The 14,533-nt window shown below is 46.2% G+C and overlaps 1 protein-coding gene across 3 annotated transcripts in view; it reads right to left on the reverse strand.

Moving 5' to 3' along the window:
* Window positions 1-345: 345 nt before the first annotated feature.
* KCNK10 (potassium two pore domain channel subfamily K member 10) overlaps window positions 346-14,533 on the reverse strand; it is a 138,414-nt gene continuing 124,226 nt past the window's right edge. For all 3 annotated transcript variants that reach the window (XM_027120241.1, XM_027120240.1, XM_027120242.1), the window contains exons 5-7: window positions 8,039-8,225; window positions 3,471-3,613; window positions 346-1,618 (exon numbers count right to left, since the gene is read on the reverse strand). In XM_027120241.1, coding sequence (XP_026976042.1) covers window positions 998-1,618; window positions 3,471-3,613; window positions 8,039-8,225 — 951 coding nt within the window. In that variant the 3' untranslated portion in view covers window positions 346-997. The remainder of the gene's footprint in view (window positions 1,619-3,470; window positions 3,614-8,038; window positions 8,226-14,533) is intronic.

A 14,533-nucleotide genomic window follows, 5' to 3' on the forward strand; every position in this document is an offset into this window, starting at 1 on the left:
GTCTATAAAAATTTAGGATCAGCTAGACAGAAGAGCAAGCCACCGGCATCGTGCAAGGCAATAGTTTTGGTATTTTTCCCCCTCTTATCAAAACAAATTGTAACAGAAGTTCCACTGGAAAAGTGAACATGAACATTTCAAAAGCCAGTTTATTTTCACCGTTGCACCCACTGAGGAAAATGCATGATTTTTGCCTGTAACCATGCAGCGGCTGAGGCTGGGTTTTCACCAATGCTTGCAAGTTCTTTGGGACTACCTGCCCCTGTGAGAAAGACAAAATTCAGTAGGCTTCTGCTATTGGTTAAGGTAATATACACAGTGTGATATGTTTGTGATTTTTTTTTCTTTTGTAATGAGGAAAGCAATTGCACCTTTTAATATGTGCGCTCGGATCTGCTTCCAACAAATTCCAGGTGCTCTCCGGTCCCAAGGACATTCATTTGGAGCTTAGAAAGGCTAGGTATGCACTGAACCGTTTGTATCAAAATTGGAGCTCAGAGCAACATTCTGAAATGTCCACTCTAACCCAAGTTACAAGTACCACTTCACCCCCCAATCCAGTCCCCTTCTGTGTGCGCACATATCGCTTAACGGTAGGTTCAGGAAATGACTCCATTTAAAAGACACACCTGTTCCTTTCAGACGGCTGGTCTAAGGAATAGCTGCCCTTTTCTACCCGCCAGAGCGGGGCGGCGCTTCACTGGGGCACAGCATCGCCTGGACGTGCCCTTGACCTCTGCGGCCGTGACCTCCTATGCCTGCGAAGGCTCCCTGGGTGTCCTGCGGTCGAGATGGAAAGTGAAGTCCTTGTTCTTTGATTCCTTTGGGCAGAGCAAGCTTTCTCAGTCGTTTATGGCACAGTGAAATATATTCTTCGATGCTATGTAATTTCGGACTAACGAGAAGTCTTGTTTAAGGCACGTGTCTCAGGGTGAATTAAAAAACAAACAAACAAACAAAACCCGCAACGCTGGGTCAAGTCCAATGTCCTTACCGTTTAGTTTCTGCCTTCAAGTAACGCGTTGTTCTCGCGCTCCTGGTCTTTGGTGTCCGTGGGGGCCACGCCATTCTCCATCTCGGCCTGCGGCTGGATGCAGTCAGTCAACACGGCCGTGCTCGAGTGGTCCGGGTTACACACCTTTTCCGCCGCCTCCTCTCTCTTCTCCTCATCCAGGGAGTAATTCCGGAAGGTCCTGTAGATCTTCTGAACATCCTCGGGCAAGGTCTTTCTGATGTCCTTGTTCTTCCTCTTGGTGAGCCTGGAGGCGGACCCGAACTTGTTGATTATGTTGTCCTCAGAGGCTCCCTGCCCGTGTTTGTTGAGCTGCTCGGACCCCTGCAGGCGTAGGTTGTTGGGCCGGTTGTTGATGCTGTCCTGGGACGAGGCCTTGAAGCGGCCCGCGTCCAGCGCGGCGAAGACGGAGCGCTTCTCGGGGGAGAGCATGTCGAGCGAGTGTGCCCTCTGGTCCAGGCCCAGGCGCCGGCGCTCCATGCTGCGGAGGGTGGCCGCCCGCTGCAGCTTGTCGTGGATCTCCACGCTCAGCCGCCGCCGCGTCTCCCGGAACTCCGCCGTCACGTTGGCCTTCCACTCGGCTGCGTGCGCCTTGATTTCACCCACCTGGCGGAGAGACGGGAAAACAGCCACGCGCTGAGCCATCCTCCTCCGCCTCGGCGTTCCGCCCCAGGCGCGCAGCCCTCGGGTGTCCCCGCGGGAAGGAGGCCGCAACGGGCCCCCACCCCCACCCCGCATCGCCCAGCGGGAGGGCCGGGATGCTACCTCTGCCCTCGCCCTTCCTGCCGCCTAGACACCCACCTCCGAATGGCTCGGGTCTAACGTGGCTCGGGAAGGCACACCTGCTGGGGAACCCGATGGAAGCTTGAGATCTGGAGACCGTGACTGAAGGAGGAGAGGCGTTTGGCATTCTGGGGCAGAGATCAATGTTTGGAGTCGGACAGGCCCGAGTTCCCGTTGTTTCCGCCCCCTTTTTAATCGTCTGGCCTCGTTCCTCCAGCATAACTCCGGGGCGGTTGTGCCTAGCTCACGGGGTTTTTCCTGTTACGTGAGGCAGGCATGCATCTAGCACGTTCAGCAGACACAAAGCAGGTGTTCAGCAGGTCCTCTGCCCTTCCCTGTCCCTCCAAGATCCATCTCTATCTGGGAAAGGTGACCCACCTGTCCCAGTTAGCCTGGGAATGTCACGCTTTTAAAAGGGAAAGTCCTCAGTCCTGGGCACACTGGTCAAGGTGATCACCCTATATCTGGGCCGTGCTATGGCCTTGTGCTAACCCTGGTTTAAGAAGACCCTCCAGGGCACATGGTAACCACACTTCCAGGGTCAAGGTGCAGGAAGGGGGCGTGTTCTGCCAAAGCCCACAGAACACACTTCCTTAGAGTGAAGTTTTGCATGAGGATCAATCCCAAATCTCTGGGCTCTTTTTCAGCAGGGCTATTAGTTAAAGTCTCATGCTTTCCTGTACAGATGAGTGACTCGGACTTTTGGATTGAGAAACGTCAGTATTTATGTTGTGGCTTTCTCTTTCGTTATAGCTGATTTTCAGCAGGCCAGTTAGCTATCTGGGGACTCGGACTGGAGAGTGCATTGACATGGCTTATGCAAGCCAGGAAAATTAAAGCATTGCCCCCAGGAGTGATCTGGGAGACGTCTCCATTCAACAACGCTCTCCTGGCGCCTTCCACATCAGATGACCGCGTTCTGGGAAGGGAACAGTCACCCTTCAAGAGGCTGCCCCTCTTTGTGTTTCTTTGGGTTTTATCTCCTTTCCTTTCTTTAGCACATTCCTTCTCTTTACTTTGCCCTCCCTCTTTCTTATTTCTTTTCCTCTCTTTCCAGATGAACTACGTGGACATTTTTTTAAAAAAACAAAATCTACCTTTCCTCCTTATGCCTTCCTTTTCTTGCCTCTGTGTAAGTTTCCATGCACATTTATTTGAGGAAGGAAAGACTGTGTGCCCCTGGCTACAGAGATATACTTGTTTCTACAGATCTGATAACCAAGAGGGGGCATAAGTGAAAGGGACCCCTTGAGTTCACTTCCCCACGGCCAGCCACAGTTCAATAACTTCAGTCTCATATGGAATTGAGAAAAATTCACATATTTGCTGATTGGGGACAACTGCACACCTCCCTCAAATGTAATCTACCTCTGCTATGTTTGTTTGTTTTTCTTTTCATTTCTTTTTTTAAAAATAAGTTGTTGTTTACTAGTCTTTCCAGGAGCTGTGGGCTGGTGGGTCATCAGATTTTCGCACCTGCCAAAAAAGGATCCAGAAATAACTGCTATTCCATTTAGCCTGGCGTTTAAAACAATTCAAGGATTCAAAACCGAGGAAACCTAGAAGCCCTCCATTTAGTAGGACACAGTCTAGCCCATAGAATAGAGATAGGTAATTCTTAACACGAGCCTATCTGATCTCAGGAACATTCATAGAATCTGGAAAGGGGTCCTACCTCTTCTTTTGTCTTTTTGGACAGAACCCGTAGCCAATCTCCGATCATACTGAGGACAGCTGCAAAGTAGGCAAGGCCAACAAGGATCCAAAACCACACTAGGGGCTTATACCACTCCCGGTAATTGATGCCAGCGTTTCCCCCTGAAAACAACCAAATGTTACTTTAACCAGGATCTAGCATATAGTCTTCGCAGAGCAAACATATCCCAGTCTGTGTAGCAGAAATGTCGTCCATCACCATCTAACAGCTACTAGGCTTGCTGTAATCCATAATGTGACATCGGTGGGATGGCCAGGAAAAGACGTGTCTCTTCCCTAAAGTAGCCTGACCTGTGGCTTAACTTCCTCTGAATCTTGACCACTAACCATAATACCCGTAACAAAAAATATCCAGTGGCCAACTTGATCCACCTAGTCTAAACCTGAGCTTGACGATGAATGACTTGAATTAGAGGACAACGGAGCAGGCCCAGTTGTCAAGTTTTTCTTAAATTGCCTTAAATTTAATAAAAATAAAATATCATTAAATAATCCCGAACGGTTGGGAACTCTTGGAACCATGTCCTTCTTAAGCGCACATGCATGAACCAAGAGATGAGTAGATGCACGGAAGTAACATTAGACTTAATGGTATTCCCGAGACTCGGACCCAAGCAATAGTGCTCACCAAGGATGGTGTTCACATGATGCTAATCCGTAGGGTCAGTTAGACTGAGCAATTAGAATCACCGGGGTAGAACGAAAAGGGACCTCCAAGGCCAGCTAGTTCAACCCCTTTACAAATAGGGATTACAGTAAAAATCCATCAGACCAAATGGACTAGTTGCCTGACTGCATTGACTGCTGTCCCACTGAAAGGAGCAGTCATTATTCCAAGTAATTAGCCTATTTATTCTAGGCCTCCTACAGGCACTGCCTAAGGCAGCCGTGCAAAAGAGATTCCAAGCCCAGCGCCCTCTCCTAAAGAAGTAAGGAAGCTCCACGAAATAACTCACAGCCTTGCTCTCACTCTGTGAGATGTCGCTGCCCCCTGAAGCAGGCAGGTGGCCATTTCTAAGGCAACCAACTTGAACCATGGATTGGTAATTATGGTACCACATGGTGAGTGATCACTGGACTTTCCCACTGGGGCATGTTTGTAACCTCATCTAGCATCCTTGAATCCATACTGAGCTCTTATGGTATCAAGAATACCTCCCAAAGGCAGCTGGGCAGGCACTGTGGCTTGCGGCTCTTTTCGGGGTGACCAAACCCACTTTGCAACGCCGCCCCACGAGGTTTCCATAGCTACAGCCACTTCTTAAAATTAGAATTCCAAATTTTGCTAAAGGGCTCTGTGGTTGAACCCCCCTCGGTTTGGTGTAGCTGCCTTGTTTTGCCCTTTCAGGCAACTCTCCCCACTCAGCTTTCTCTAGGATACAGTTGGAGTTTCTGCAACATTAAGTGTGTTTCGAGGTTCATTTCATCTCTGCGCTAGGCTAGAGATCTCTGTAGCTTTCTCCTTGGAGCTACCTAAAAATAAATATTTACCTTCACAAGTCACCATCACCCAAAAAAGACTGTCACTAGGGCGCGCTAGTGAACAAGGCTGCCTGTTCCTTTATCAGCGGCTAGCCTGGAATGCAGAACTCAGTATGTGCTCCCAGGCAGGGTCCAAAATGCTTGTAATGTTGTTAGACTGTCCTAAAGTGAGTCAGCTACAAAATAAACCAGCACTTGATCCTGCATGGTGACTGATGTTCTGACCGATATTTCTGAAATGACGCCCTGTCAAATCACAGCAACCAGCAACTCTTGTTAATGTTATCTTTTAAAATGATAGGCGGGCTTCCCTGGTGGCGCAGTGGTTGAGCGTCCCCCTGCCAATGCAGGGGACACGGGTTCGTGCCCCGGTCCGGGAAGATCCCACATGCCGCAGAGTGGCTGGGCCCGTGAGCCATGGTCGCTGAGCGTGCGCGTCCAGAGCCTGTGCTCTGCGACGGGAGAGGCCAAAACAGTTAGAGGCCCACGCACCACAAAAAAAAAAAAAAAAAAAATGACGGGCATCCTTCCCTTTTGCTCTTAAAAGTATTGCCAAAAGGTTGTGACATACTTCCAGTGTTCTAAGGCATGCATTCTTCAGATTGGTCTATGTTAGCCCTGGAAACTGCAGTTTAGAAGGGCCTGGTCCAATTGCAGTCAGCACCGTGAATTATAGAAGACCCGAGTCTGCGGAGACTTCAGGACAAAGGAAATATTGCTCTGTAATCTGCGGTGAGTAAGAGAGTTAAAACAGTGCTATACAGGGGACCCTGCTCAATATTCTGTAATAACCTAAGTGGGAAAAGAATTTGAAAAAGAATAGATACTTGTATACGTATAACTGAATCACTTTGCTGTACACCTGAAACTAACACAACATTGTTATCAACTCTGCTCCAATATAAAATAAAAAGTAAAAGAAAAAAAAAAGAGAGAGGTACTCTGTGGGACACATATTTACATGTACAACCACCGTTATCAAAAACCCATGGGGAAAACACGTCCATTTTCTCTCACTCAGTTACAACAAAAACAGACTTTAAAACATTCTAACAATTCTATGTGTTTTTCTGTAGATTTGCCCATTTGCTCCATTAAAATCTTCCATTGTTAAAGATCATTAAAAAAAAACAACAAAAAAACCAGTGCTAGCGGCAGTCACAACCTTACCAGGTAAGTAAACATCAGCTCAAGTGCTGGTGTGTGCTACTGTAGTCACAGCCCATGGTGGCTCATAAGGATAAATAATACATTTAAATCACAAGTAATTTTTTAGACCTCATACTCCCAAGGCTGTGCTATTTCTGCCCCAGATTAACAGGTTGACAGATGGAACTGAGCGCTTGGTTAGAAAGCAGGGTTTACCATAAGTGCCCTCCAGAAGACAGTCCTCCAGACAGGCCAGTGTTAGCACAGGGGGCTCTGCAGCACAACAGAGTGCAAATGATGCTCTGGGGAGCTTAAAGATGCTGGTGAAGGGCTTCCCTGGTGGCGCAGTGCTTGGGAGTCCGCCTGCCGACGCAGGGGACGCGGGTTCGTGCCCCGGTCCGGGAGGATCCCACATGTCGCGGAGCGGCTGGGCCCGTGAGCCATGGCCGCTGAGCCTGCGCGTCCGGAGCCTGTGCTCCACAACGGGAGAGGCCACAAGAGTGAGAGGCCCGCGTACCACAAAAAAAAAAAAAGATGCTGGTGAAATAGCTCTAAACTGCAGCTGCCGTTCCATGTGTTTACCTGGGACTGGAACCTCAGCTGAGTTTTCCCACAGTGCAGCTATGGGTGATGCTAAGGACTTAACCAGACAGTTGTTCGTCTTACTTTCCTCACTTCTCTGTGTGGTGTCTTTCCAGAGCTTCAGGCCTCTCACCAAATGGCATCAAGTGACCTCTTGCCCAAGCTGAGGATCTGCACAATGGTTGAGCACTGTGCATAAGGAAAGATTGGTGGGGTCCCAGGCCTCGGGCTCTTTGTCAACAATTTTTAATCACTTTGACTTTGCAGTTCTTAGTCCTTAGCCGATAAAAAGGAAGAAAAAGTTAAAACTGCTATTTCTACAAAGTGGACTTCAGTCTTCCTCTTCCCAGTTGGAATAGCTACAAAATCACTCCAGAATTAACCTGGAGACACCCATGCACCTGCTGACCAGCCTTCACACCCTCTCCAGAATTTGCTGTTTTCCAGATTCCGGGAGAGGAGATCCCTGTCCTCATAAATGTATAACTTATGATAGAGTTGCTTGGTCAGAGTGTTCACTTCTTGAAGTAGAAAATGACCGACTCTCTGACCACCTAGAACTATTCCATTAGGAAAGAGAAGGATGGCCTCCTCCTTCTATTCCTGCCTTCCTACCATGCTCGGAAAGTGGTCCACGTAAGATGTCAGATCTCATCTCAATTTTCAAGCTCCCAGTCCCTAGATGCATTTGATGGTGGTTTTCTTTTGCTTCCTTAAGCACAGTTCATTGGCATTTATTTTTACAATGAAGGCTATTTCTCCTATATACATACATGCAGAAGCCATTATAATATTATATTCCCTCGGGGCAGTTTTCAGCTCCTGGTAGGTCACCTGAGTCTTAAGTCTTGCATCCGGACATGCCCAGGACAACTTCTGCAGGGACAGTGGCTCTCACCTCAGCATCAGGCAGCTTAATCTGCAGATCACCGCAGACTATACTCTATGCTAATTTCTCCAGAGTTTCATATTTGCCACTTGCTAATATAGCCTTTATCAATTGATTCAAGCAGCCTTAATACAATTCAGAAGTCCAAAATCCAATGAGAAATTCATTTCACTCATAATTCATATGGTGATAAGGACACTCTGCAACCTGGGGAGGGAGAGGCTGGCTTCCTTTCAAGGCAGCAGCCCGCTGTTGTTTACATCGCATAGGACCATGGGCTTGAAACAAGCCTGTGCACAGCAGCAGTGATGCTGAGCCTTTTTCATTTGCTTCTCCCACATCTTTTCTCATGGTTTGGAAAAGCACTGCCGGCAGAATATTTTCCCCACCAGGGCCCTGGTAACTGGGATGCCCAGGGTGCTTACCTGCCACAAAATCACCAAAGCCAACCGTGGTGAGAGTGACCACCACAAAGTAAATGGACTCCAGGGCCGTCCACCCCTCAATGTATTTGAAAATGACAGCGGGGATTGTCACAAACACAACACAGCCGGCCAAGATGAACAGGATGGTCGAGATGACCCGGATCTTCGTCTGACTCACTTGCTTTTTCTAAAGAACAGCAAAAGAGAAAGAAGGAGAGGCAAGTCAGCTCCATCACCCTGGATTCGGAAGACAGAGGTAGAGAAAAAAACATCAGTGGCTTTGAACCTCTCTTTGGTCATGGGCAGCTTTGTGAGAATCTGATGAAAGCTGTGGACCCTCTCCTAGAGAAATGCACATTCAGAAGTTTTCAGGGGGTCTGGGGTCCTTGGGCAAGAAACCCCACTTAGCTTGGGGTTTAGCCAAAGAATCATGCCCATGGAGTCCAGAGACAGACTGGAGGCACACTGGTGTCCCATTGAATGGCACTCAGGACAACACTGGCATGGCAACTAAACTGAATAATTTACAGACTGTCATCAGGGGACCCTAGCACCATTACTCAACCAAAGCCACATACTATCATAAATATATATTTAACACCAGAGTGCCCGGACCTTTGTACATTGCTTAGATTGAGTTTCTGCAAAAGTACACATTTATGTCATGGAAATCCTCACCATGTGATCTATTTTCTACTTATTGCCTTCTGGTAACTTAGCAGAGAACCTCCAGAGTACAGAGAGAACTTTGCATTCATACACCTCATTTTACAGATGCAGAAAGAAGCCAACAAGGGTAAGGAACTTGCATAAAATGTTGCTAATTAGGGGCAGAGCCAAGATGCGAATTCTGGCATGATCTCAGTCCGGTGCGCAGCGATGGAAACCGACTTTCAAGTTACTCAAGGATTCACCAATTCAAAGTTGCCAGAGTGCTCCCCCAAGGACAGAAACCAGACTAACCTCCGTGAAGAATAGGCCTTCCTGTTTCCCCTCTCGGAAGGAAGGCTGAGAATAAAAACTTGTCACTGAGGGCTTCCCTGGTGGCGCAGTGGTTGAGAGTCCGCCTGCCGATGCAGGGGACACGGGTTCGTGCCCCGCTCCGGGAAGATCCCACATGCCGCGGAGCGGCTGGACCCGTGAGCCATGGCCGCTGAGCCTGCGCGTCCGGAGCCTGTGCTCCGCAACGGGAGAGGTCACAACAGTGAGAGGCCCGCGTACCGCAAAAAAAAAAAAAAAAAACTTGTCACGGAGCGACCTTGTCAGTGTCCAGGAATTCCTAAACTTTCATCACAGCAGGGTCACGTCAACCAGGTTTCCCAGGACAGAAATGGTCAAGAGAGATTCTTCTACGATCAACCACTCGGCTTGACCAGGAAACGCTAGCCAAGGCAATGACTAGGTCTCCAAGATAGGAAGGTTGATGATGATTCTGTTTCCCTTCCTCTCGTTCGCCTCTTCCTCCTTGACTTACGGAGACAAACCTCAGTACCACCTCTTCCCTGGAAAACGCCAAGGGACAGAAGAGCTGGAAAAGGAGTGGCGAGGCTGCTCTTCTCTGTAATCATGTCTCAAAACCATCCGTCCCACCTGCCTGGGGTCCTGAGTCCCAGGTATGTTCAATACGGCAGAATGGAAGGGGCAGGTAAATGATAGGAAGAGTGGAGAATATTTATTTGCACAAACCTCAATCAGCATTATTTACACTCCAGTTCCTGGATCAGTATATTCCCCTAAATATTTGTAGGAAAAGCTAAAGACATACAATCCTTTATAAAAAGGAGTCAAGTTCTCTAACTCCTAAAAGAGTACTCAGTATATAAAGTGGGAACAGGAAAAAATAAATTGATCCAAGCTTTTATATAGTTCCCTCCCCATCTCCTCAGAAAAGCCATCAGAAAAAAAAAAAAAAGATAATTTATTGATATTTTTGAAACTGCATATGAAAATACCATTATTCCACAAATGAAAGTACTGTGACAAGATAAATTACCCGAGAACCACAAGGAATGTTTTACCCATTTCATGAATTTCCAAATAGGATATTATAGAACTTTGAGGGGACAGTTAAGGTCCCTCTGAGAATCCAGAAAATTAGTTATTATTAGCCTAGTTTTGTTTGTAAACATGTACAAAACTCCAAAGCCCAAAAGGAGATTTTTACCATAGATCATTCAGTTAATCTAATTGCCGGCAATGGGAACATCATTTTCCCCCTCGGTAAATCGTCTCCTCAAATGCATAATGAAATTAAAGTGAATTAAATGTTTGTGAGACACTAGTTAAGTCAGAAATTAGGATGCGAATGCAACTGCAATCCAAATGAGGTTGAGATTGGCAAAAGAGAGCAGCACGTACGGAGAAAGCTGGAGACATTCCCAGGCTCCAGGAGGTGGGCAGAAGGGAAGATGGCACTGGACAGCATTTGTCTTGTAGAGGAGAGGAAGGTGTGTAACAAAGGCTAGATGGTGGAGTCTTAATTGCATTATCTGTTGGAGAGTTTATCTGCAAGGTAAACATTTCACCACTGCTCACTGCCCAAGCCAACCAACATGTCCCTGGGCTGCTTCCTCCAGACATCCTAGGGTGATGCTCAGAGAATCCTTGGAGAATTTAGTCATCGGAGTATTTTAGGGACTTACGAAATCAAGTGTCTTGCATGCACGTGTGTGTGTAGGTGTATGAAATTGCGTATACCCATACTTCACCATATAAGGAAGAGATATGGGTGTAAGATTTTGGCAATATCTGTTATTCTGAATACTCATGTTTTTGCTGCCCTCTAGACACTTAAAAAAAAAGAGCAGTTGCCTTAATTGAACATTTTAAACTGTAGCTTCCAAGCTGGAACCACAAACATGTCATCCAGTGATCTCTGGGCTTCTTATCCTCATTAGCTCTGCACCCATTCACTACTATGGTAAAATGGTGTTTAAGAACTTGGCGTCTAGGGGCAGCCTGCTTAAGACACATCCCATCCCCGCTGCTAAATGACTGAGTGACCTTGGGCAAGTTTCTCAATTTTTCTGGCATCAGTTTCTTCCTCTAAAAATGGAGGTAAGAAAATCCACCTCATAGGATTGCCTGGAAGATTAAATAAGTGTCTAAAAGCTCAGCACAGTGCCCGCTAAATGCTTGATGACTGTTAGCAATCATTTTTGATGTAAAAGTTCAAGGCTTTCCTTAAATGTGGACATTCCCGGATTTAATGTTGCCCTTTGCTGTTGAGGAAATGTTCCCTCACATCTGGCTTAAGATAATCTTTGTTTAACTTCAGGTGGTCACTGCTGGTTTTCCCTTCCTGGATACATTATCTCCTATAATTACCTCCTTTTCAATAAGAAAAAAGTCCTCATTCTCCCTTGGTTCTTTTGTGCTGACTCTGGACTGAGCTCTCAGACAGTCTCAGCTCACAATCTTGGAAGCTTTTTTATTTGCCTTTTAATTAATTTCCCCCAAGTTTTTCATCATCCTTCTGAAACTGACAAGAATTGCCGTTAATGGTTGTGGTGTCAGGAACCAGCTGCAGAGGGTCCCTGAAAGGCACAGCCTTTGGGTTCCTTGAACTGCCCCCCTAACTCCCCCACCACTTAGGGAGTCAAGCTGTGTTTCCATGGTGGGGTTGCTAGGCAAAATCCCATTGCTTATTTACCAGTAGGCAGAGCAGCTAGCAAAAAGCTTTGTGAGAGCCCAGATCTGACTGAGCTAATGTGTTTTTAGGCTAACAAAATTGTTATCTGGGAAGAGATGGTTTGATACAATATTTGGGCAGAAGTGATAGAATAGTTGTATATATCTGTCCAAATCTTGTTTTCACCCTCTTTGGATTAGAATAGATGATATGGGTTTTCCTTCTCCTTATGCAGATGGTATCATGCAATACTATTTCCCACGTCCGACTGGCACTAACTGTAGGAATTTTTGAGGAACTCAAACCACACCTCCTGTACAGTTCTTTTAGTTTTCAAAATTATGTGCAATTGTTCCAAAGAGCAAAATACATTTCATAAATAGGAGGCAGGGGAGCCAGCTCTAAGAGCTCTCCTTTGAGAGAGGAGGCATGTGCTGACCATTCGGGTAGTGTTTACTTGTTTCAGACCTCAGAGGGCTAAGCCACACATCCAATTCTCATCAAGGATAGTGGTCTTCCCCTGTCTGTTTACTTCCACAATCTTAGGTTAGAGAACAAGTATATTTCTATTCATTTGTGGGCTATTTCTTTTTTGATTTTTTACCCCTCTCTAATATCTATTCTTCTTTTCACTTTTATGAGATTTCTTAGAATTCTGAGGTTAGCAATCCAGATTGTTGTGTATGGCTGAGAAACTGTTTATTTGCTGTGATTTTTAGCCAGGACATTGGGGATTTTATTCAATAATAAAGACACCGTCATAAAAACCCTAGGATGGGAGCTAGACATGCAGAGCTCTAGTTTATGGTTCAGTTTTGTTTTGTTGAAATGCAAACACATCACCATGGTAATACAACTGAACTGAGAATGATTTCTCAAAATGGAAAGATAATAGGAGCTGCCTCACAAAAGAGTTGACTTTATTTTCTGATACTATTATGTTTTTCACAAAGATTTCTTTTTTAAAAGTCCAATTCTAACGAGTGGTTTCAACATCACCACGAATAGCCGTGTAGTACCAGCAATTCTATGAACTGTGAGGAGAGCTGTTAAACACCATTTGCCTATAATCTCCATGGCAGAGAAACTATAAACACACATTAGTAAGAATTGTGCAGTAAAATCTCTGTGGAGCCTACTGAAAATGTCCTACTCAAAAGCAGGATAGTATCTATACCAAAAAAAAAGAAAAAGAAAAAGAAAGAAAAGTTATATCTGACTCTGAGCCACGTTGCAGCATCCAACAGATTTTTGGCCAGTTCAGTGCTTAGCTGGTATGTCCAGGCAAAGTTTTTGAAAAAGCTTTTGGTGTATACAATTAAGTTGTTTTTATCACTGAAATGCCAACATAGGTGCATCTGGGATGAAGAAAAATTAAAATCCAGAAATAATCATAATTCTCAGCTGTTCCACTCCGGAAACAGTTTAATTAAAATCTTTGAAAGTTTTCTGTTCAAAAATTCCGTGGCTTTTAACATTTGAAGATAATTCTCTATTGGAACACAAGATTTTTTTGCACTTAAAATTCAACCAGGTAATTCATTCAGCACATAATTATTAAGAACCTTTTACATGTCAGGGGTTGTTCTAGTTGCAAGGGACACAGGAGTTAAAAAGAGAGAGAGAAAGTTCCTTCCTCATGCACACAAAGTCTAGTTGGCTGGGGCGGGGTGGGAACATCTGAGTCTTTGGCCAAAAAACAGTCTTTGTGGCGCTGTCCATGGTGCCCAGCCCTGGTCTGACCATCGAAGGCAAAGTTATTACCTAATGACATCCCAGTGATTAAAAATATCACCTGGTAGAGAAGAAAGGAATATTCTTGTAGCTATTGTAAGTGGAATACAAAAGTGTGCCACCTGTAACAGAAGATGTTTGGATCTTTGTTAGCTAAGCACTCAGAAACTATGTCCCAGAAACTATGTCCCAACACATAAGTGATCACACCAATGGAGGAAACACCCAGCTGTAACCGTGGCTGAGGAATGATCCTTCTCTTTAATTGAGGTATGAAAGGCAGGCCCATGGTAAGGAGAGGAGGCTGGGGACACCTCCTGATGAGCCACATCAACAGAATAACTCCTGGCAATCCTGACAGATGCCACACCCAGCTGCTCACCTATCCAAATTCTAAATGTATTTTACCCAGATTTCAGCAGCAACATGAACAATGTTCCCACCCAAAAATGCCCTCTCCACCACCATACACACAAGCATATAATGATAATACTACAGTAACTAGGCTACAGACAGCTGAAAGGTAGACTCACTCTTCTCCCTCCCTTTGCTAACGAGGGTTCAAGGTCATAGTTCATTGGCCAAACAGTCCACAGTAGTCAAGACACAAGAGTCCCCGAATAGAAAAAGTGTTCCTTCCCATCCCTGCTGCTTTTTCCCTTGTTCATGGGGCTCCACACGCTGTAACACACAGGCCTCTCTCCAGCCTCTGACTCTGATGCAAGAACTGAGAACTCAGCCTCTTCCTCTCTTCTTCCTTTTGGGAACAAGCTGCCCTCAAGAAGTACCCCCTTGTGGGGCTTCCCTGGTGGCGCAGTGGTTGAGAGTCCGCCTGCCGATAAAGGGGACACGGGTTCGTGCCCCGGTCCGGGAAGATCCCCATGCCGCGGAGCGGCTGGGCCCGTGAGCCATGGCCGCTGAGCCTGTGCATCCGGAGCCTGTGCTCCGCAACGGGAGAGACCACAACAGTGAGAGGCCCGCGTACCACACACACAAAAAAAAGTAGCCCCTTGTGATCTCCTGTCTAATTCTCAGGTTGTACTAGGAAACCCGTTTTTCCACAAATATAAGCCAAATTCTCCAGTGTTGAGGGGACATAGTAACATTAGGTTGGGATCATCATCTCCTTT

The sequence above is a fragment of the Aethalodelphis obliquidens genome, unplaced genomic scaffold (assembly GCF_003676395.1).
Source record: "Aethalodelphis obliquidens isolate GAN/ISIS:26980383/991018 unplaced genomic scaffold, ASM367639v1 scaffold21, whole genome shotgun sequence".
NCBI classification, from domain to species: domain Eukaryota; kingdom Metazoa; phylum Chordata; class Mammalia; order Artiodactyla; family Delphinidae; genus Aethalodelphis; species Aethalodelphis obliquidens.